Raw genomic sequence first — 25,153 nt, forward strand, 5'->3', positions numbered from 1 at the left:
CTGTTAGGATCACAACCTAATGGGGATTATGACCTATTAGGATCATAGCCTATTTGGTAGCAGAGTTTCCAGGAGTTTTCCTTGAGTTTATTGGGTAACTGAAGATCATTGGGCACGTAAATATCTTGTTTTGATTAGACGCTTTCAGTGGACAAAGATTCAAGTAAACTACTTTAAAATAACATGTTTGTTTTACTCACAACATCATGTATTTAAATATACAGGCACATTTCTTGTCAGGTTAAATTTTAAAACATTTTTGGTTTGTATCTTTAACTTATGGTCTATCCGTCTCTTAAAAACTATATTGCTCTGTACAGGTCTCTTTTATAACAGTCTGCTTCTAAAGAACTCAAGCTTCAGTTAACTTCTAACATTGGCTTCTGTACTCAAACAGACTCAAACATTAACCATCTTCAAACTCCTAACACTGGCTTCTGTACTCTTAACACATTCAAGCTCCAACTGTCATTTCTAACTCTAATCCTTTTAAAAATGCATTCTAAACAAATAGAAAACTCCGTTATGGATCTCTCCACTAGAAGCAGCACAGAGGAGGAAACTAGGCTGAGAAAAATGGCCCACATGTAGAGAAATATTGAAAAGACAAAATGGAACTCATGTACTAAAAACTCAAGAAGAAATCAATCAAACATATAAGAATATTTCTTGGTTTCAGTTCAGACAATTAAGAGAATACTATAATAAAGACAAGACTGCAGGCCTTTCGGAGAAATAATCCCTCTGGGACAAAATTATGTTAACAGAAAAGGAAGTCATTACAAAAATATATAAGAAATTACTAGAGTGATCGACAGAAACAGAGCAAGTTAAAAACTGTATGGTAAAATGGGCAGCCAAAATTGGGCATACTATTAAATTGGAAGATTGGGAAAGAATATGGAACTATAAGTTAAAGTATTGTCAGGACCCAGGCTGCAGAGCACCAATAACCATGCACAGAGACCAGAATCTATCTAATATCTTTATTAAGGGAATATATAAAGTCAATAAAAACAAGTGAAGAATATAGTTCAGAAGTAGACCTTTCAGGAAAGGTCAAATATAGTCCAGGAAATCAATGTCCAATATGAGATATTAGAGTCCAAAGTTATAATCCAATAACCGAAACACACACTTTGCCAAGCAAAGTGTGGGGAAATGACAGGGTCCTTTAGTCCAATGGAGCTTGATAACAAGGCTGGAGAGCAAACTAGATTCTTGGCAAACAAGGCTTGATTCAAGGCAACAAAAAGCAAGGAACAAGAACAGGGTCCGTGGCGAAATCCGTGGCGAGGTCCGAGGAACAAGGCAGGGCTGGAACAAGAACAAGGTCCTGGAAACAAGGAACTGGAGTAGCGTAGTCTACACACGATCTCACTCCTGAAGCTGACGAATTGACTCCGCAAGGATCTCCTTGCGGGTAAACACCTATATAGGATCTTGTTTTCCCGCCAAGGAACACTTTCCCTGGGGAACAAGAAGTGAAACCTATACTATGTCCAGATGCATGACTCCTTAAGATTTCCCAAGGGAAACAGGCTTAATCAGTTAATTGTCTGGCAGCGATCCTGGCCCTTCGGCGATTCGCCTCCCTAGCGCCTCTATCTCGATTATAATTATCCCGGCGAGAGAACGGGGGAGATTTCTGCCCAAGGCTTGTTTGGCTGACTTCTGGAGGGCAAACATCCTGCAGGTGCAAGGGCTCCAATTCTGGCTGAAACGGTGGGAAACCAAAGTTTTCCTCTTCGTCTGCCACAATAGTACTTGGAACGGGACTACATGGCCCATGAGTCATCACAAGTATACATATGCTTATGAACTGAAAGAAAATTGGTACAAAATGATGTACCGATAGTATATAACCCCCAAAAAGTTGGCAAAGTGTTACAAAAATATACAAGATAAATGGTGGAAACACGAAGATCATGCGGGCACCTTTTATCATATGTGGTAGACCTGTAAAATAGCAAGAAACTATTGGAAGAGAATACAAGAAAGAATGCAGAAAATACTTGATATAACAATTCAGCTGGAAACTGAATACTTTCTACTAGGCATAATCGATATGGATTTAGATAAAAATAAAGACATACTTTTTAACTACTTAGTGACAGCCGCCAGAATAATCTATGCATGAAATTGGAGAATGAAAGAAGTACAGTAGAGTCTCACTTATCCAACACTCGCTTATCCAATGTTCTGGATTATCCAACACATTTTGTAGTCAATGTTTTCAATACATCGTGATATTTTGGTGCTAAATTCGTAAATACAGTAATTACATAGCATTACTGCATATTGAAGTACCTTTTCTGTTAAACTTGTTGTATAACATGATGTTTTGATGCTTAATTTGTAAAATCATAACCTAATTTGATGTTTAATAGACTTTTCCTTAATCCCTCCTTATTATCCAACATATTCGCTTATCCAACTTTCGGCCGGCCCATTTATGTTGGATAAGTGAGACTCTACCATCAATAGAACAACTGCTCTTGAATATAACTGAAGTAGTGAATATGGACAAACTAACTCAATTATTAGCAAGCCAACAAGGCAATGTCAAAAGAATAATGGATTGGACACCATTTAAAGACTATATGGAACAAGAGAAAAGGAAAATGATGATATAGCTCAAGGAAATGATAAGAGAAAAATAGTTTCACATAAAAAAAGACGAAGAGGGAAAATAGAATTAAACAAGAAATAAAATAAAGACTTTTTAACCATGATGATGAAGATTGGAGGTCAACAAAATCCCCTCCCTTTTCTTTTTCACCCACCCCTTTAGACCTCGATCCCTAGAAAGTAGGATATATACATGTGTGTGTGTGTGTGTGTGTGTATGTATATGTGTGTGTGTGTGTGTGTATATAAATTAACCCCTAGGTGATTCTATTTCCCTATTCTATTCCTAATACCTAATACCCTCTCCTACCCCATTGCTTTTTAAAAAGATATTGTATTAAATATTCCTATGAATAAAATTATTTTTGAAAAATACATTCTAAACAGTCACATGACCATCAGCTGCTCCCACTGCTTCAAGTACATAGAGCTAAGAAAACTGCAAACCAAATAAGATACACTTCAGGAAATAATACATTATAAACAGAAAAACATCAAATAGAGGAGGCTTGAGAAGGTTGCTATCTCCAACAGTCTTAAGTGCTTATGTGTTACCTTGGGGGATGCTGGTTTGCCTTCCTGTTGGAGCAAGGAACCCCACAGAATCAATGTCCACGTTATTGCTTTAGAGCAGTGATTCCCAACCTTTTTTTGACCAGGACTCACTTGACCAGGAACCAATTTAACCAGGGACCACTTTGACCAGGGACCACTCTCCAACAATAGTACCAAAAGGGTTACAAAGCAGTTTTTGGTCAACTTTAGATTTGGTTTGGTTATTAGGGGTGCTGATTCAGAAAACTGCATTGGATAGCCTACATCAGCTCTAGTTTCTGAGAACGTATGCTATCCAGTAGTCGCCATCTGCTCGCCCACAGAAAACCGTATTTAATAATCTAGAGCTGATGTGATCTATTCAATGCAATGGTCAGCTCTGCGGAAAAGAGTGGAAATCAAATAAAGAGGAAGGAGGTTCGCAGACCAGATTTTTGTTCTCACAGCCCATTGCTGGGCTGCGGCCCACAGGTTAAGAACCACTGCTTTAGAGAAACGGTAACGATTTATTAATTGGTCTTTGGCCTATCTCCACCCAGGCCCCCATAACAAAGTCCATACTTAAAGTTTGAAAGTAACTGGTTGTTCTTGAAGTCACTGCTTGTGGATGATTCTGGAGACGGAGAGCATATGAAAGCTTCCCTTGCTCACTTTTTCTGGCAAATGGGGCCTCTGGGGCACTCAGTGCCCAAGGTGATCAGGCTGGAGGCTGAGAGAGCAGGTCTGGCACCTTGCTGAAGGCACCGGAAACTCCACAGGCTGTCACTGATCAGCGGTAGATCAGTACAGTCGAATGAGTTCCCAGAATAGTGGTGTTTAGTATTAGCTTGAAAAGGCTTGTCCACTTTTCAATCTCTCTGGAACCAACAATAAACACATCTTGCTTCCAATATTCCTTCGTGGTAATAACCTTAAACTAAAGATGGCTCGCTTGCCCCGGGCAAAGGGATGGGCCAACTTACTGCTCCAAACTAGAAAGGCTTTCCTTAAGCTCCAACTTTGTAAAATTAACAGAAAATGCCTATTTTCAAGCTGTGGGTGAGACAGCCTAACAAAATGAGCTGGGACCTATACAATTCCATCACAGGTACCTTATCATAAAGGATGTCCTCTGTTTGATGGCTGGAAAGGGTTTTTGTTAAATAGACTTAACAAAACATCCCTGATATGGTGATCTGAACCCTTATATAAGTAAAAATAGGTATCATGTAATCTGTGAAAGTGAACAATGTGTTAATTTTACAAAGAAAAAGTTTGTTAACTGAAATGAATATATGAGCTTGTTGATAACTACTCCCTTATTGCCAGTTCTGTGGGTCATAAATTTCAACCGTCCCGTTTTCCTGTTTTGATAACCAGGCAACATTGTCCCCACCCAACATGGCCTTTGTGCTTTGATCAAGGATCAGCTTAGATAACACTATGTTACACAGTTTTTGTTCCTGGGTTATAAATGTCATTTCCTATTTGGTTATTTCATAAAAACACGGGAAAGGTTTATTAAACTGCAAAAACTTTGTTTTTGCAGGACATCCTGCAGCATATTTTGTTATCGTTTTTCAATGAATATCACATTGAGACTCAAGCAATTCAACATAGATTGTAGCAGCCACAAATCTATGTTTCTGGAGTATAAGAACTTCTTTCAAAGTACCACACAATAAAACAGGAATAACTCTTTCAAACCAGGAAAAGATTTTTTTTTTCCAAATTTCGTTACGTTGTGTAATTAGATATTTCTGTGTCCCTTGGCATTTGCTCACCCTGAAATTTATAGCAGGGAGAAGCAATACTCACCAGTAATATCTCCCTTTATGCATCCTTTTTTCCTGTGTCTGCCTTTTCTTTTTTCTTTTTCACAAAATTATTCAAAACACAATCTCTTTAAACATGAAAATTGAAATACAACAGCGTACACATGAATGTGTCACCCAAAGCTAAATGCTTACAAGTCCACTAAACAGGCTTAAAACAATTTTTATAATAGCTGGAATGTTGCCTTTATTCAGCTACTTAGGCAGAATTATAACAGAATCTAAGCTTCATCTTCTTTTTGTGCCTCCAAAACCAGAGGTGGACCTTGTCCCTGAAAGGTGAGATGCTGTAGACGAGATGCTGTAGCATCTTTTTTTGCTGCCATCGTCCAAACATTATTGCCTTTTCCCATGAGTGATATGTTCGCATGATATGTCCAAAGTACAGTAATCTCACCTGATTTGCTAAAGAATGGCCCAAAGTGTCCTGGGAGGGCTCCTTAGCCTTCCACAGTTGCCCTTCCTGGATTAGAGCCTTCGCCAGTCTTTTTAGGAAGCCAGAGAAGCATCATAATAGATTGTTCTGTTGGAATCTGAGCAATTAAGGTATCATTTCTGTACTATTTTTTATCTTTTTTCCTATAGACACTAATTGGTGTTTTGTATTACGTTTAGGTGTTATTTATATAAACTCACTCCTCCTCTCTTATACACGTGCTTCCTGTGCTGACATCTCCTTATTTCTGCCTTATCTGTCACAATGGTAACTTCCGATCTCTTGCAACTTTTGTTGTACTTTTTTCTTCCTATCCATGCATGGTTGCTGGTGCTCATCCAATGAGCTGCTGCAGTTTAGTACATTTCTCTAAATGGGGTAAGGAAGAAAAGGGTTTTTTAATTGATTCAGCACGAGGGAAACTTTGTGGATGCTGTAGACACTTTTCCACATTTCCCAAGATGTGTGGAGACTCTCTGGAGTAGAACTGGATTTCATCAATCCACATTCTGATCCGGATTATGTGGCTGTGTAGAAGCAGCCTCAGTGGTCCTTTTTGCCCTTCCTAATAAATTGAGCCATTCCCTAGAGTGGCTTAGGGCTCTTCCACACAGGCATACAAGCCAGAATGTCAAGGCAGATAATCCACAATATCTGCTATGAACTAGATTATCTGAGTCCTCACTGTCATATAATCCAATTGAATGTGGATTTTATACAGCTGTGTGGAAGGGGCCTTAGAGAGCCCCAAGCCTTCAAGGCCTAATACACACAATGTTCCATTGGGATTTGTCACTCTACTTTCCAGATGGTCTTTGAAGTACCGACAAACCTATTATGGTTCACTTCAGTTCCTCCAACTTCTCATCTTTTCATGACAGATACTTATCCAAAACATGTTTGTTAGAGAGAAGGTGGCATTTCTCACCCTGAGTTCCACAAACATTGTTCTCACAAGAACATACCAGCTAATGATCTCATCTACTAGGTAAGTCAATGTAAGGCAAAGACAACAAATGTGCTGGCCATCTCTCACATTTTCTTACCATTGGCTCATATGCTCCTGGAAGTCCTGGTAGATGATGGCAGTGTTCTCTATCTAGCTCTAGGAACTCATATATGAATATGTGTGTCTCCTACTCTCCACCACTACTAAATGACAATGAAGTAGGGATCTGCTGCAGCTAAACAGTCATGTGGGAATTTCTGTCATTGTACAAGATTGGTAGAGAATTTAGACATCCAACATGTAAATCACTAACGATACTTGCTTCTATTTCAAACACGGCCAGTGCAACAGAAATATGTTTGTATCATTTACAATGAGCTCAGATTTCTAGGAGGAAAAAAGATACACAATCATCTATGAAATGTAGAATTTATTTGTTTCTTTTTCTTGGTTCAGATACTGCATATGCCTGTGTGAATGTGCATACATAAAGAACAACCTTTCTACACATTTATACATTGTGGATATACTTACATACACATATATGTACACACATTTCTATAACATAATGACACAGAGCTTACTGTAAAGTATGCTCAAAAGGTATGATGTGTATAGCTAAAAGATTGTACAGATAGCAGTATACACCAGTTCATACATCAGAGTAAGTTTCATCTCTTCTGAAAATCAAAGTTTTTGGTTGCTTAGATTGATAAATAACTGAAACTCTTCCATCTTAAGCAGCTTCTTCAGCAGAACAGTCAATGCCAGCATAGGTGAACTTTTCATACAAGGTTGTATTCACGTAAGTCTGGAAGTACAATCACAAAGAATGAGTTTAATATATTTTATGCTGCATCATAATCATTATTATTATTATGTTTATTATGTTTATTTATGCCCCACTTTTTCTCTCCACAAGGAGATTCAAAGTGGCTTCAAGATCTAATATGAATTATCATGATTTCTCTGAGATTTAGATGCTTCTCCTTTAAGCCGCAATATATTGGCAATGGTACAGGTTGCTTAGAAGTAAAGTTAAAGGTAAAGGTTTTCCCTTGACATTAAGTCTAGTCGTGTCCAACTCTGGGGGTTGTTGCTCATCTCCATTTCTAAGCCAAAGAGCCGGCCTTGTCTGTAGACACCTCCAAGGTCATGTGGCCAGCATGACTGCATGGAGTGCCTTTCCCGCTGGAGCCCATTGATTTACACATAATTGCATGTTTTCAAACTGCAAGGTTGGCAGAAGATGGAGCTAACAATGGAACCTTTTTGGTCAGCAAGTTCAGCATTCAGCAGTTTAAACTGCTGTGCCATTGGGGGCTTAGAAGTGCACACCCTTAGATATTATTACTATATTTGATTAAATCAAATCCCAATGACCACCTGGGAATAACTTAATGACACACACCATTTCATATCCACAGCCAAAGAAACACATCACACATCTGCATGGCTATGAAGTAGCTTCTAACTATGGCAAAATTGACACTTGGGAGAGTTTTACATGTGGCACCAATATCTTTTATGTAGAATGGGGCTTCTTTACCTTTTCCCACTTGTGACCCCTTTCTGCCTGAGAAAGTTTTATATGACCCTGGGTATATATGTATAGCAAAACCAGTCATTTGCTGACATTAATTTTGTATTTGCAAGTGTAGAGAAGTTATGTGTAAAACAGATATTATTGATATGATTTTATTTATTTGTTTGTTAAAGAAAAAAAAAAGAGTTATATATTAGCAAGGAAAAGCCTAGCATGGAAACTAGCTGGAAGCAGCATTTGGTAGGTTGCCATGGTAACACAGCTTCCCTTGGGAGAAAAGGGGCGTGGCTAAGATGACAGTTGGAGCATATTCCCTTTTAAAAGTTCTGTTGCTGTGAGGGTTTAAAAAGGACAGTTGCGGTTAGGTTTTGGAAAGATTAGGAGCTGTGGAAATCAGCTAAGGACGGCAGCTTATGGTCACTCAGGGGAAAGGCTGGGAATATAAGCTGACCGGGGGAGTTTAGTATACTGTATTGAAGAGAAGTTATTTAAGAAATATCCATTCAAGAAAGACTACATTGTAACTTAAGATCCGGAACGTTTACTGATTGAAACCATACGCTTATGTACCAAAAATAAACTTGAATTTTGTTATTGTTCATAAAGATAAGTCTCCTTGCCTCTCTGTAAGCCTGTTACCTCACGTTGGTGGCAGTTACCGTACCTATCTATATAAGTTACCGTACTTTTCTATATAAGTTACCATCTTTACTCATTTAAACCCAATCAGTTCCGTTATCCTTCCTTATCCACTAAATCATCCCTGTCATACATTCACACATCCTCCGTCCCTCCCTCTCACACGCGCACACATCTCCTGAATTGGAGGCAGCAGTGGGATTTAAGAAAAAGATTTCCCCTGCCTGAGTTGAGTACCACAAATTGGGCTCTCTTCAATTGGTGGCAGCGGTAGGATAGAAAAGGATTCCATCCCTGTCACCTCAGTCCTCTTCAGCAAGGTTTGCTGAACAGGCTGATTTTCCTTTTAGTGAGTTCAGCAGAAGCATTTTTTGCAGAGTTCACTGCAAACTCTATCCGTTGTTGCTAACAGACTTGTGTAATGCCTAAAATGGTCACTAGGTGGCATTCAGAAACCTTTTACTGTTGTCAATTTTTTCACAACCCCAAGAATGAGCCATGGGACCCCATTTGGGATTGGGATCTACAATTAAGAAACTGTAATATAAAACATTCCTTTTGCTTCTCATGTGGCCCAATGGTTTGCAGTTGCAACCGAGATAACTCATGAGCTGGGACAGATACTCCTATATACTGTAATTCCAATCTGAAGACAAAGATGATCCTTACCTTTCTTTCTTCTAACATCCTGTTCAAGGATACAAGTATTTGCGCAAAGGATGGCCTTTCATAGGGCTTTTCTCTCCAGCATTGTCTCATTAGATCGTAACTATGGAAAGAGAAGAAAATACCAACTGTGAAAGCTGGTTTGGCATTTTGTTTAGTCCCTGTGAGATTGCAAATTAATTTATGACCTTATACCAGCTTCCTGTTTATGATCATTAATAAGTGTATGTAATTCCAAAAATCTCCCTTTACCATCTGGCAGCTTCCTGCTGAAAGGATTTTGATATAGACTGAGGTGTTGATAAATTATTTTTGCAATACTCTCCAAGTCACAAGGACCTTGAGATAGGCAGCTATGGCAGGAACCAAAAGTCTTCCCCCACTGCCTATGGTCAATGGACCCGTCGAAAACCATTTCTCAGCAACCTAATCTCCAGAACCTCAGAATCAGTTGTGTTGGTATGTGGCTAGGCTGTAAAAGTAGCTTTTTTGAGGGGATGGTTGTTTACATCATCAGACATAACGAATATAACAGATGGTAGTTATATTGACAGTGCAGGATAGTAGCTGAGATGTGCAATAAACAGTTTTAAGCAAAGATTCTCTTTGATGTTGGTGGACATTGCAAGCTCCCTTAATTCCTATATAGGAAATAAAGCAAACTGTGGGAAGCAAACATTCCCTGTGTCCAATTAGTGGCTGTTTGGGTTGGAGAAAGAGCTGAGATCAGCAGCCAGCTAACTGCTATCTGGAAGAAATTGTTACGCAAGGGGATATTAATACCTTCCCTCTCAGCAAGCACCCAGCACTTGGGGAGGCCCGCTGAGCATTGCTGCCTAGAAATGCGCAGTGGGCCCCTCCTAGCGCTGGGTGCTTGCCGGGAGGGATGAGACTTTACCCTCCCAGCAAGCACCTGGGGCTTGGAAAGGCCCGCTGCACGTTGCTGTCTAGAAACATGCAGCTGACCTCTCCAAGCACCGAGTGCTTGATGGGAGAGAAAAGTCTGCACCAGCTGTGTCTCGTTCCTCCCAGCTGGCACCCGGTGCTTGGAGAGGCCCACTATGCATTGCTGCCTAGAAAAAACAGCTGTTTCTAAGCAATGCACAGTGGGCCAAGCACAGAAGAATTATCTGGCATATTTCGCATAACACAAACTGTGTTTGTCTTGGGTGAGAAATTTTCTTGACATAACAGCACATTATCAAAATATCAAAGTAAAGCTTCTCATAGCAATAGATATGTTGAGGGTGACAACAGCACTTGTGATTTTTCTATTCATAACTGCTTTAGGGAAATAACTTTGGAGTGTTTTTTACTGTGGAATATTTAGACTTGGGTCCTACCTCCAAGATCTCTAATTATGTACATATATGCAAATACCGGTATACCAAAATCCCACAAATTTGAAATCCAAAATGCATCTGGTCCCAAGCATCTTGGATAAGAGGCTTTAAAACAGTGATTCCCAAAGTGGGCGCTACCGCCCCCTGGTGGGCGCTGCAGTGATCCAGGGGTGGTGGTGATGGCCACAGGTGCATTTGCCATATGCATTAATACACATATCTGTCTGTTTAATTACTATTAAAAATTTAAAAAAATAATTTCTTGGGGGCGCTGAGTAATATTTTTTCTGGAAAGGGGGAGATAGGCCAAATAAGTTTGGGAACCACTGCTTTAAAATGTCATCAGCTAAAGAGTATTGTATAAGGAAAAAGCATTCAAGCCCATCAAGGACTATGTTACTTACACCTCATCGTCACAGTTGAGGGGCTTCTCCAATCTGTACCCTTGGGGTAATTTCTCATACAGTTCTGCACAAGTCATCCCACAGTATGGCGTCCCACCTGCAACAGAAGATTTAAATGCTACTTTGTTTTCCTTTTATTTCCCCCCCTAAAATCTATAAATGGTTTGTTCATTGACTTGCTTTCTCGAAGCAATAGAATAATCTTTAGAAAAAACAGACAATGAATCCTGGTCAGGTTGACAGTTGCCTCACTAAGTTCACATAAGATGACTTTGCCAAGCCTTGATCAACTTTCTGTTTCTTCTGCTGGCCTTGGGTTACAATTACATGACGCTCAAGTCCTTGGATGGATTTTAGTTTTGTTGGTCACAAGGTTTGACATAGCAAGCAGGATTTGAAGAATTCTTTTCTGTTAAATGTAGTTGAATTCCATTTTACAGACTGCAGCTCATCTCCATTAAAATAAAAATTATAACAAATGTACATGTGTATGTCACTTGAACTAAGGAAGAAAAGTTCAAGTTGAAGCATTGTGAAATTATAATTTTGTTTTAATAATGTGTGTATTGTATTGTATTTCTTATGTAGTGTATGTTGCTGTTTTTATGCTTGGAAACTGCCCTGAGTTCCTTCGGGGAGAGAGGGCAGTATATAAATAAAGTTTTACTTACTTATGAAAGACCTTTTAAAGTTTCCCCAGTGTAGCTCACTTCTTGAATTGCATTTAGCTGTGGACTTATACCCATAATTGCTATTTCAGGATGCACTACTATGCATGCCTTGTTAGAAGTAAGTCACCTTCAATTCAGTGGGATGTACTTCCAAATAAATATGCATAACGAAGGCAGACAACTTAGATATGTTGAGCAAAAATAGCTAAATTGACATAAATAGATAAGTAGAATCACCATTATTCCTGGGGCCTCCGAAACACAAGACAAGTGTCTCGGAAGCCCTAGAAGGGGAAAATACTGCCTTTGTTGTTTCATGAAAGTGATGTATTGAATGGACGCTTTGTCTGAACCAGGCATGGCTTAGAAACATTCTAAAAATGGCTACTCACCCAAGCTAACTATTTCCCATAACAGCACGCCAAAGGACCACCTGCATGTAAGATAAAACAAGCTGTAACATTCTAACATGTATTGTACTTAATAAAGACTAAAGTCCTGTTGTGATTTTATGTCAGAGTAAAATCTCAAAGGTTGCATAAACATGGCATTCTGTTGTTTACATCATTTGCATTGGTACACATAAATAATTGAAACCTTTTAGCCAAACATATACACCCCAACCTACGAGACAGAAGCTATGCTGAGAGAAGGAGGACTGTTGTGCTGGCAACTAAGAAACCTGAGTGACATTTTCACCACCCCATGCTAGCAAGTGATTCTTCAAAAAGAAATTGTGACGGTAGTTCTGCTTCTGATCATCATCCATCCGCACCTGATCGGCCACCAAACAGATCCCCTTCTTTAGATATGGCTGCTTCTTTGTAAAGTATTGCCACAAATAGCATTAGTAAAAATGTGGAGCAGTTACAAATCTCTAGGTCGCAAATTTGTAACCACAGCATCTACCAGCATTATACAATAGAGGAACACAGGCGGGTTTACATGCACAATTTAAATCCTCAATTGAATCTAATGCACACCTCACTTTGGCTATCTAAGTTAGTCAAAAAAAGCATTAGATGTGAGTAAATACGATTTTCCAACCCCTTTACTCTCAGTCCAGCTCCTGATTTCCTTTAGTTCTACAGATGATATACATCAATTCCCTTCTGTTGGCTTCAATGGAAAGAAAATTCATTGTATGCCACTGACATCACATACAGGTGCTAGAATTCAGCTCCCCATACCTACTGACCTCCTTTGCCTGTAACATTGATTTGTGATACCTCAGCATTACTAAGCATGGGCAATAATAATAATAATAATAATAATAATAATAATAATAATAATAATAATAATAATAATAAACTTTATTTATACCCCGCCACCATCTCCCCAACGGGGACTCGGGGTGGCTTACATGGGGCCATGCCCAGAACAATACAATATAACAAAATATAAATAAAACAACAAATCATAACGCATCATAACGCAAGACTTTGAAAGTGATAGAAATAACGTAACTTACACATCACTATTTGTTGTATACACACTGTAGTTTAGAGATTCAATTGCCATCCATCGCACAGGAAGCCTTCCCTAAAATAATGAGATTAGAAAAATGTTAAACACTTCTACAGGAGACTATTTGGGGCATTCAGAAGCATAACGTGAATTTTCATATCTACTTCATCTTTTTATTCAAGTCATTTTCCCACTCTGTTTCTCTTTTGCTCTTTATACAATTTAAGCTCATGAAAATGATAAATAACTTCAATTAAGTTAATAAAAATAATAAGAAAATAGCTCCTATTAATTTCAATGACGTTGCAGGTCCTGAAGTTCAGATATAAATTATAATGTGTCTTAAAAGTTTTGTTTTCAAAAATAATAAGTAATACCATAATGCATTGGGTAGATAACTGCACAAGAAATGAGGTTGAATGTTTCTTTTGGTTCTTACCATGGTCTTTTTAACGTAAACCTCTTGTCCTCGAGACAATCCAAAGTCAGCTATTTTGGCCACATAGTTTTCTCCCACCAAGATGTTTCTTGCTGCAAGATCCCTGTGGATAAACTAAAGGGAAAAAAATATTCTCTTTATGAAACTTACTTCTTAGGTTGATGGCATTTTTTATCAAGCACAACTTTCAACAAAATGCTGTAGTACTTGCATTGCATTCTTTCAGGATATCCATATACTGGATGAACATGGTTTTTGTGCATATGTGTATACAGACTTCTTTCCTTTTAGAAACTCAGTAAAAGAAAAAGTTTGGTCATTTCTTACTCTTCCTATGTAAGCTCTTCAGGTAGAAGACTACTTGCCCCTTCCACATCCACATCCACATAGCAATGGTTTATTTAGTTTTGCAAATAGAATGTACAGGGATAGATAACTAAAATAAGCTTTTAAAAATGCATATGCCAACACAAAATGGTATGTCCCTTGTCACATATAAAACTCATTAGTATTTCACTTTCATTCACAAAGGGGTAGACACTAGGCAATGTTTGCCTCTTTTTATAGGCTTAGGTTTCCACAGATGCCTTCCAAAGACACGTATGACATATAATATCCTTAAAGCTGTTGTCATTTATTGAAGTAGTCTTCTGTGGTTCCTCTCCTTTCTCACAGATCATCCATCAGTCCCAAAAGAAAAAGTTCAGGTTTTAAATGGATGTTGAATTTTTAAAACGTTTGCATCATGTCTACCAATTTCTTTTAGCCATTTCACATGGCCGCATATGAAAGAAATATTGTTCTTATGCAATACATTTTCAACATAATTGTGATGTTCCTTTATCATCCTAAGCAATTTATCTGGTGTCATCATTTTGTGAAAATTCGGATTGGAAGTCATAAGCTCTTTTTCAGAAAAGATAAGGATAATCCTTTGTCTCTCCATTTTAATACCTTCTGTCCCTTGAGAAATATTAATCTTTTTATCAGAAATCTAATATTTTCCAGGGGATATACCCCAATTCCAACCATCTAAGACACACCAATTATTATGTTATTAAATTAATATGCATTACCACTCCATTCTTCTCACTTGTGGTGACAAATTCTTGTACCAATTTTTTATTTATCAAATGCTTTATATACTTCTTTCTAAAATGTGTCTCTTGTAGACAAATTATATCCATATATCTGATCCATACTGTTGTCCCACTGTCTTGTCTGCCTTGTATGAATAAATCTCCTTCCTTGATATTTTCTTTGTCTGTGTTCTTTAAATGTTGGATCTTCTTTTTAGTCTTCTTAAGTCTTTTAAACATTTTCTCAATTTTTTTCTAACAAAATTCCTTGCTGTTTGCACTGAATCCACTCAGAATCGTTAGCCTTTTAAGTGCAAATCCTTCCAAGTTTTACCATATAAATGGGAACTTATCTGCAATTGTTCTTTCCCTTGTGTAGAATATTTGTTGGAATTTCCTGAAAAACCTATCTCTCTTTCATTTACTTTCGATTTATTATTGAAGTGTTTCTATAGGATTGGATCTCTCATAGTCTTTTTGAAGAAATAGATAATACATCTTTAGGTAGGTTTCTTGCCCTTGCCAACTTTAAAACCTATCCATCACAAATTTTATATCCTCTTTTCCCTCCTCCAAAATTTTCCAAGGGATCAATTAGTTTTCTTATATTTTGTGTGGGTCTTCTGGGATTGATCTGAATCTTGAACAATATTCAAATAAGGCCCATTATTGTTCTTTTTCTTTATCCACTGGTGGTATTTCTGAGAGCTAGTGCCCTTTTGGGTACATTTCTGTACCACCTGATCCCATCCAGACATTCATTTGTTCAAGAAGCACTTTTAAGTCTGCAAGTCTAACAACTTAGTAAAAAAATTTAATGCTTAATTTTCCCCAGAAAAAAAGAATGAAACCATGGGCCAGATCTGTTTGTAAAGACTAGCCAACCAAATCAAAACCTTATTGGTTTTTGTAACAGCTGCTCAATTTTCTACTAAGAGAAAATCAATTCCACACCATACAGAAACTTGTTGCATATAACTAATTAATTGTAATACAGCATTTTCCTAATAACAAGGGCATTAATATCTTATAGTTGCAGCTTTCACATTAGTTGTAACTCATACAGGGGTATCCTCATTTATTTTGTGGACAAAGTATAACTTTGCCACCCTTTCACACTTCAGTTAAGCTCATTCCACTCTAGCTAACATATGGATTCCTGGGGTCTGTAGACAGAGCATTAATAAAGCTAAGCACATCATAAGTGCCAGAGTTTCAGCCAAAGATTTAATTCATAAATTGACCTGTTTTTGGCTAAGGTAGTCCATTCCCCTGGCCACATCAGCTGCAAAGTGCAACAGCTGTTGAGAGGAGAGAGTAGAGGCAGTGCTGTTGGCGATGGCAAAGGCTGGGTCTGTCTCTAGCACTCGGCTCTTCCGCAGAAAGTCTAACAAGTTTCCATGTGGGGCATATTCAATTGCGAGGTAGAGATAACCTAGTATAAAAGAAAGGGATATGAGATGTCAGAGAATCTGCAAAAAGATTATCTTGTTAAAATGAGAAGGCTTGTGTGTGCTGGGCTTCTGGAAGGAACATTATTTTATTTTAGGGGGAGGAACTCCCCTTTTCAATGAATCCTTCTGTTGTGGTTGCATGTGGTCTGTAGCCTGTATATTTCCCAACCCTGATGTGACCTAATTCTTTAGCACTATACCGGTAGAAGCCATCATTTTGCAAAATACAGGAAAGCAGTGCAAATATTAGTGCACTGGTAGAATATATCCCTGGTCCTAGTAAATAGAAAGGATTTTCCTCAACTAAGGGAGTTGGGTACTTGGATAGGTCTAGTGAATGTATAATCAAATAGAAACAGGTCTGCATTTTTATTTTAATTATGAGTGTGTTTATGACTGCACTAATCCAATTCGATCTTATCCTGCAATAGCTTTCAAAATAAAATCCAGAGATGTGTCATACCTCGATGTTCACATGCTCCTAAAAGATTTATGATATTTGGATGATGTCCAAGCTTACACAGGACTTCCAGTTCTCCAGCAAAATCTCTGTGATCATCCTTGGAAGCATATTCTGCAAAAAATGGAGTGTGTTTTACTGTTATGCATTGCTCGCTTTCATAGTTACTGATTCTGCCCTATTCACCTGCTCCTGGCCATAAATTAAATGTGTGTTGAGATTTTTTTAACTATACAAGAGGAAAGGATGGTGTGGCAGGGGGAGAAAATTATAGGCAGGGCCATGCACAGCAAGCAGAACATACCTTTCCCTCTTTGAAAGCCAAACTGAAGTGCAAGGAGAGAAGGGGGAACATGGCAGAAGTTTAATTTTTGATATATACTAACAGTAAGGTGGCATACCTATTGGTAGCATGCTGGCTAGGGCTACCCTTCTTTCTAAAATGAATATTCTTTTTCACAGAACTTCTCACTGCATTATTTCAACAACACCCCAGCATCTCCTGGCCTTTCATGTGTTTATTTGTAATACGGTTAGCCCTTTAAAACCTTGTTAAGAATGTCAGCCTTCATCCACAAAAATAGGGTGCCACAGTGATGCCTGGACTGTGATCTCAAGATTGGATTGCTGACCTGAAGGTTGCCAGTTCGAATCCGCAAGATGGGGTGAGCTCCCATCTGTCAGCTCCAGCTTACCAAGAGAAGCCTCCCAATAGGATGGTAATGCACCAGGGCGTCACTGGGCAATATTTCTGTAGACGGCCAATTCTCTCACACCAGAAGCGACTTGCAGTATGTTCTCAAGTCACTTCTAACACGATTTTTTAAAAAATCCACAAAAATCTCCTACAGATTGGCTAGCTAGAGCTCACCTTTCATCCTTTTGATAGCTGCATCCATTCGCAAACCATCCTTCTTGATACGTGCTTTAAGAACTTGGCCGAAGTTGCCCTCTCCAATCACATCTTGAAATTTGATATCGTTCCACTCTAAGACTGGGTAAATTGTGGGTTCTGGGCTATTTTTGGCTTTCCGGCTTAGGGTAAGAGTTCCTGAATTGTACTGCACAGCTGGCTCATCTCTCTGGATGAAAAAAAATATATGGAAGTGATATTAAGTAGACTGTATTGAAACTATAACAGTAAATGTGTATCTATGTAGACTACTTGATGACTTATGATTGTTTTCTGACATAAACATTGATATTTTGAATAAGTTGCCTTTCCTTTCCTTAGAAGTAGCTTTAATCCACATGTACCAGGATATGATATTTCCGACCACCTTAGTTATGCATTTTAGGCCCCTTCTTCACTGTCATATAATTCAGATTAATAAAGCAGATAATCCACATAATCTGCTTTGAACTGGATTCTATGAGTCTACACTGCCATATAAACCAGTTCAAAGCAGATCATCTAGATTTTATATGGCAGTGTAGAAGGGGCCTTAGCGACAATATAACACCAGCTCTGCAAGAGCTGCACTGAATCAAAAGAACTGTCCCATTTGCTCCTGAACTCAGTTCAAGGCTCTGTTGTTGACCTATAAAGCCCTACATGACTTGCAGATAGGATATCTGAAAGACTTTCTCCTCCTATGAGTTTGTCAAAAAAATTGGGATCTTTGGAGGAGGCTGTTTTGCATTCCCAACAAATGATGATGATGACATTTTAGTCCCTAGAATCAACACAGAACTAGGTCTAAAACGTAGGCATCCAGCAGTAGTGCCACTCACACAGATTTAAACATTTTCTCCAGTTTAGCTGTTCTAAACCATTTCAGCCACTTACAACTCGTATGTTCAATTTGAAATTTAAAAAAATCAAAACTAGATAAAAGTTTAAACCTAGTGTCACTGTGTTTTAAAAGGAAAAGCAACTCAATATTTGGCCTATATTGCATATGTTTGTTTGTCATGCAGTTAACCCCTTAAAATCATAGGACCAGAGCAAGCCTAAGCATTAGCAATTCACAAAAATCTACTGATCTGCCACCAGAGCCAAATAATAAGGGGGTAACATGAATTATTAACTGGAAGTGATGGAAACTGTCCTCTCAAACATCTGGAGGTCTCCATGTTGAGCTGAAATGCTTTAAGGAAAACCCATTGACTTACCACCACATTTTGGAAGGCCTGGGCCATTCTTCGCTGAAAATTTGTGCGCTTTAGCTGCAGCATAATGAAAAATGCCAGCAGGATGGTCAGGCAAGTCATCCCTGCTGAGCCAAGGATAGCAATCAGCAACATCCTTCCTCCCTTTGGCTCAAATGGAACTGTGGGATGTAGACAAAGTGTTCTTATTTTTTATTAATAATTTTAATTCAAAAACAAAAAGGAAGAGAAAGACAAAGGCATGTGTATACAGATTACACATTTTGTAACTGTTTTTTCAAAAAAAACCCTATTTGTATGAATTCTAACCACTTCTATTAAAGGCGTACTACAGGCAAGAAAACATAAGCAATTTTTTAAAAAACAAACAAGAAGGAACTTTCTTCCATATGTGGTGGTCCTGTAAAAAAGCAAGAGAATTCTGAAGCAAGGTAAAAAAAATTGTGTTTCAATCAAAAATACAATTGGAGCCCAAATTATTTTTATTGAGAATGTCAAACAAACAAAATCATTAAACTATAAAGTATTGCACTACATGATAATAGCAACAAGGATATTATATGCAGTTTTGGAAGAAGGCGGACCTCCCAACAACAACAACAACAACAACAACAACAACAACAACAACAACAACAAGATACTTTATTTATATTCCACTTTATCTCTCCCTGGAGAGACTCACAGCGGATTACAGAAAAACATATAAGGCAAACATTCAATACATTTTACACAATGACATACAATACGCAGACAAGGTAAAGGTCTTCCCCTTTTTTCATCTCTGGTGTCTGGAGGAGATGCTCAACTCTGGCCATGGAGAGGAGCTTTTATTCCATTTTTCCATGCCAAGGAGCCTATTATCATAGATATCTCCAATCTGTTGCTGGCATGTTTTACATATCTGCACGGGGAGCCCTTTTTATCTTTCCACAGAGTCGGTACCTATTGATCTGCTTGCATTGATTGCTTTTGAACTGCTAGGTTGGCAGAAGCTAGGGCTGACAGTTGGGAGTTCACCCTGACTCGTGGCTTTGAACTGCCAACCCTCCGGTCGACAGAAGGCCTCTTCAATCTGTGGCCCTCCAGGTCTTTCGGACTCCTACTCCCAGAAGCCCTAGCCAGTTTGTCCAATGATCAGGAATTCTGGGGTTTTGAAGTCCAAAATGCCTGGAGAGCCGCAGGTTGAAGAAGCCTACTCTTAAAGTACCAGATCTTGTCTGACTGTAGATGCCAAGCAAAGTCAGCCCTGATTAGTACTTGGATGAAGTCACCCTGAACTCAAATAGGACATGTGACTGAGTATAAATGCACAAGATCCATTGTTTTTATGATGGTGACATGGAATGACCTGCATTTATCACTCAAGTATAGTTAGCCTGCAAACCTATATACACTTAACCAGGGAGCAGCTCCACTGAACAGAACAGAACTTCCTTTTTATTAAATCAAGAGCACTAACCTTTGGTTTCTGGAAGGGTTTGTATTTGATAAGACGGGTTCGGGTGGCTTGATCCAATATTGTTTTGAGCACTGATTTGAACCATATAGTTGGTGTTTGGCTCAAGACCCTTGAGGTGGTACTGGGTAATGGTGGTGTTTTTGATTGTGACATCAATCTGATCATATTCACTCTTGCCATAAATTTTGTAGTTGAGGATGACGGAGGAGATGGAATGTCCTTCAGCAGTTGCCCAGAAGATGATGGCGGACGAGTCTGTGATGTTTAGGATCTTGATGTTATCTGGTGGAGGAGGAAGTCCTAGAAAGAAAGAAAAAACAGATTCTATTTCACATTTACCTTTGTTTCCTATAAGAAAAATCATGTGATTTGAATTTAAGCATTTGCAAATGATTCCAAGTTTGAAAATGAATGGCTTCTTGAGTAAATGTAAAAGTTGGTAGCAGTGAGTTAAACCTGTTTAATAATCACTTACATATCTATTCAGAAAAATACCCTACTGTTACAAGGGTTGGAAAAATCAATCCTTCCAGATATTATTGGATTACAACTCCCAGCATTCTTTGCCACTGGTTATGTGGGGAAAAGCTGCTGGAAGATGCAGTCCAACAACATTTGGAGGCAGGGCCATAGCCAGAAAAAAATTTCGGGAGGGGTTTTGAAAATTTCGGGGGGGGGGGGGGGGGTTGAACCCCTAGCACGCACCTCTCCTCGCTACAAACCTGTCAATATCTGCTTGAGATAGTGCCTGGAGGGACTCTTAATGTTTTGCATCTCATAGACTTAGCATGGGGATTTGGTTAACCAGTTAAAATTCATGAGTAAACCAGATTTTTTTTATAACCTGAAAAATTTCGGGGGGGGGGGGGGGTTGAACCCCTAAAACCACCCCCTCGCTACAGGCCTGTTTGGAGGAACACACTTTTGTCCCCTGCTCAATAAATGGAGCTCATTCTTGACTAACTGGTGAGTAATTTCTGCTATTTCTGTGTTACTCCCACCCTGAACATCTATCCTCTAGATTACCCCACTTCCATATGTCCCTGCCCGCAGTGGAGTACCCCTATGTCCCTCACACTCCAGGTTTTATCTTTGTGTTTACGTGGCCTGCCCTTGTTTTACTGTTTTTTGATTTCTTGATGTAATGCCTATTATCATTTATTGTATTTTTAATGGTGCTATGATATGTTGTTTTATATTTTGTTATATTGTATTGCTCTGGCCATGGCCCCATGTTAGCCGCCCTGAGTCCCCATTGGGGAGATGGTGGCGGGGTATAAATAAAGTTTTATTATTATTATTATTATTATTATTATTATTATTATTATTATTATTATTATAACTGTGTATTTAACTTCAGCCAAAATATTACAGAAATCTACACTGAGTGAATATGGAGCTCATGGAACACACACTGTGCCTCCAAGTCCCCTGATCCTTGCTCCCCAATGCCCCAAATACTTCTGAATGTCTTTTTTACATGAAAAAGCCTTTTATGCCCTTTAGGGTGACCAAATTTTTAAGGCCCAGTGGACTCCAAAACTAAATGATGAAGAACAAAGTCATAGAATGAAATTGTCAGGAGGAACCATAATCTCTATCTCCTATGCAGAAACACACAATATAAGCATTTCTGATCTGCTTTGAGTCTCCTTATGGAGAGAAACGGCGGGGTATAAATAAACACAATAGGAATAATAATAACTCATGCCCAAGAACACTTCCTTGTGTCTAAGGGATCTTTGGGAAAGTAGAATATATGGCAAAAGTTCTCTCACTCGTGGAACCCAATGAAAAAGTCTCAAAAAGGTGTGATTACTGTGCTTTTGGCAATGAGCAACATTTGTAAAATTGTATTGAATTGGTTAAATGATAGGTAAATAAACATCAAGTACAAATTCCTTAGTTAGTTGCTAGATCTAGACATTCAGGAGTGATCACTGGCATTCTGTTCTGAGGACTCTCTCCAGCGACCTATTCTCAAGGAATTCCATGACTGGCAAATGACTGCAGATGGCATTTCTCAGTGCTCCAACCTCCAGCACTTTGGTTAAGTTTCCATGTTGTGAAGGTAGGTTTGAAGAGGAGCATCATTAGTTATAACTATGATGAAAGAGCTCCAGCATTCTAGTTATGTTGATGCAGGATCTCAGTTTATATTTCTTCCAGCAAGGAAATATTATAGCAGACTTAAATAACAGTCCAACCTCGCTGCAGAAGTTAGGATGCTTCTGCAACAGATAGGCCACTTAGTTTAAAGCTAAGTGATGATAATATAATGTCTCATGCTGTTTTGAGAAGTCTGTTTGCTGTCAGAAAATATTGTAAGTACAAAGTCTAACTAGGGAGGTGGTCAAGGATAGTAGGTAAAGGTAAAGGTTTCCCCTGACATTAAGTCTAGTTGTGTCCGACTGTGCGGGTTGGTGTTCATCTCCATTTTTAAGCTGAAGAGCTGGCATTGTCTGTAGACACCTCCAAGATCATGTGGCCAGCATGACGTATTGATCTACTTATATTTGCATGTTTTCTAACTGTTAGGTTGGCAGAAGCTGGGGCTAACAGCGGGTGCTCACCCTGCTCCCCGGATTCGAACCGCCAGCCTTTCAGTCAGCAAGTTCAACAGCTCAGCGGTTTAACCCACTGCACCAACTGGGGCTCCCAGGGATAGTAGCCATTACATTTAACCTAGTGGAATGCTATAGATAATTATGGTGATACCACTAATGTAGAAGCAGGGAGAAGAATGAGAACTGGTTGCATGCACACATGACAAAGGACCCATGATGACTTCCATGTCAAAAACATCAAATACAAGACTGCCCCAATCCTAATATGCTCTGAAAAATTTGTTATTAAGGAAAAATGTCTCTAATTTATAAATTCTTAACAAAAGTGGTTTGAAATAAGAATGCTCTTCTTCAGCATAATAGAGACCTGTTTAAACTATAGCAGAAAATAGGCAAAGCAGATGTATTCAAATTGACTATGTAAGAAAGGTTACTTATTGACTCTATTATTTCTTTAATTGACCCCTTTAACGTACGGTCACTGAAGGTCCATGCGTACAGATAGTCACTCCATTCTCCTTTAGTCTTGCTGTTCACACGGACTCGGCACATGTAATGGTGTCGGGGCTCCAAATTGTCAATGACCAGAATTGACTGGTTGCTCGGCAGCTGCATGGTTAAGGTACTCTCTCCACTCATATCCAGCGCACTCCTCTTTTCGACTTCAATGTGGATGCTATCATCTGAGTTTTGAACCACCGGCTGCCATGATAAAGTCAGAGCTGTGGTGCTTTTAGGTGCAAGAGTGAGGCCTTTAGGTGGAGGAAGACCTTCAAAAGTTTTGAGAAAGGTTGTCAGTGTCTTGGAACACTTTGAAATGAAAGAATGATTCCTCTATGAGAGAGTGCAGGCTAATGCTTTAAGATAATGTGCCATGCTTGCAGGTAGTTACATTGGTAATTGTGTTACTTGCTGAAATCAAGATCGATACTACTACATTTGCTTTTTCTCAGTTAATAATAATAATAATAATAATAATAATAATAATAATAACTTTATTTTTATAATCCGCCACCATCCTCCCAGAAGGGACTCGGAGTGGCTTACATGGGGACTAAGTCCAGCATAAAACAAGGAATACAAAGTTACATAATTAAAACATATAACACATAAACAATATAATTAAAACAATTAAAACCAAAAAGTAAAAATATAAAATACATGAATCAACATCAAACCAGTGCTGGGAAAAGTGGGCATGTTCAAATACTAGAGGGAAGGGCAAAGCTTGTGCAAAATGCAGAGCAATAGGGCCTGGATTCAGAATAAAGGGCTGGAAAAAAACATTAAATTAGGGCTGGGCAGCCATGATCAGGAGCTAAACTGTTATGCAAAGGCATATTGGAAAAGCCAAATTTTCAAGTCTTTACAGAAAGTGGACAGGGTGAGGGCTAATCTGATAGTCCCCCTGAGACATGTCAATAAAAAGACATTTTATGAGGGTGTTTCTATGCATTATATTACATTGCAGAAAGCAAAACTTGTAACACAACACACATGACAGGGAGCTATGTCTAATCCTGGCATCCTAACAAAGAATGCATTCTTGTCTCATTCTTACATTATTCTTCTTGAAAAATAACAGTACACCTAAACAAGCAATATGATCTTTATTTAGATTTTCAAGGGTAAGGTTTGATAGACGTGGGGTTGAGAGAGAAGCCAAAGATCTAGATGGGTTCCAGATGAGCTTGCAAGGTTCCCATCCCTGTTCATGGTTAATGCTTTTTCAGTGGATAAACTAGATACATATAAATGCATAACCTAAAGTTACACATTTTTACTGATTCATATTCATGGTCCCTACATAGCCATGGCCAGGCATTACTCCCATGATTGTAAATTTCTCCCAGCCCTTATTTACCAAGTACTAGCAGTTGAAAGCAACACAGTTCTGTTCTGTTTATCAGAGTGCAACAGACTGATACTTCCAACCTCCTAAACCAGCAGTCCCTTATATGGGGAGGAATTATGACAGGTTCCAATTGTTATACTGGGGATCACTGGTGAAACAAAATTGAGACAGGGAGATCTTACTTGGTTAAGCATACTTAACTAGGTAACTGATCTCAGCTTATATTTATAATAGCAAAGTCAAGTAAGAAAAGACAATCAAGATAAAGTGATTTGTTTTTATGGCAGAATTACATCATACTTAATTCTTCCACTGGCAAAAGGTGCAGAGAATAAACTTAGGTGCAGGCTTGTAAAATGGAAACAAGGATTTTATGCAACTCATTGTTATTTAATGTAACCCAATTTATTACATGGTGCAATCTCCAAGTACGCAAATTGGTATTATTTGCAGTGTATCAGTGTACTCTTTGGTACTAAATCTTTTGACATTTTAATGGTTTAATGATAAAACCTAGCATCAAGGGCAACAATATATTCAGTCTATCACTTTGGATAAATCCTTTCCAGAATGCAAATGGAATAAAGAAGGCACAGATTGGAAAGAC

At 38.6% G+C, this 25,153-nt stretch overlaps 1 protein-coding gene across 1 annotated transcript in view; it reads right to left on the reverse strand.

The window, feature by feature from the left end:
* Window positions 1-6,800: 6,800 nt before the first annotated feature.
* tek (TEK receptor tyrosine kinase) overlaps window positions 6,801-25,153 on the reverse strand; it is a 47,229-nt gene continuing 28,876 nt past the window's right edge. Inside the window, exons 12-23 of the mRNA XM_008103456.3 lie at window positions 23,168-23,461; window positions 20,125-20,424; window positions 18,669-18,826; window positions 17,425-17,635; window positions 16,557-16,667; window positions 15,884-16,074; window positions 13,561-13,674; window positions 13,126-13,196; window positions 12,047-12,087; window positions 10,984-11,080; window positions 9,240-9,339; window positions 6,801-7,196 (exon numbers count right to left, since the gene is read on the reverse strand). Of these exons, the coding sequence (XP_008101663.1) occupies window positions 7,122-7,196; window positions 9,240-9,339; window positions 10,984-11,080; window positions 12,047-12,087; window positions 13,126-13,196; window positions 13,561-13,674; window positions 15,884-16,074; window positions 16,557-16,667; window positions 17,425-17,635; window positions 18,669-18,826; window positions 20,125-20,424; window positions 23,168-23,461 (1,763 nt within the window). The 3' untranslated portion in view covers window positions 6,801-7,121. The remainder of the gene's footprint in view (window positions 7,197-9,239; window positions 9,340-10,983; window positions 11,081-12,046; window positions 12,088-13,125; window positions 13,197-13,560; window positions 13,675-15,883; window positions 16,075-16,556; window positions 16,668-17,424; window positions 17,636-18,668; window positions 18,827-20,124; window positions 20,425-23,167; window positions 23,462-25,153) is intronic.

Source organism: Anolis carolinensis, chromosome 2 (assembly GCF_035594765.1).
Source record: "Anolis carolinensis isolate JA03-04 chromosome 2, rAnoCar3.1.pri, whole genome shotgun sequence".
Taxonomy (NCBI): Eukaryota; Metazoa; Chordata; class Lepidosauria; order Squamata; family Dactyloidae; genus Anolis; species Anolis carolinensis.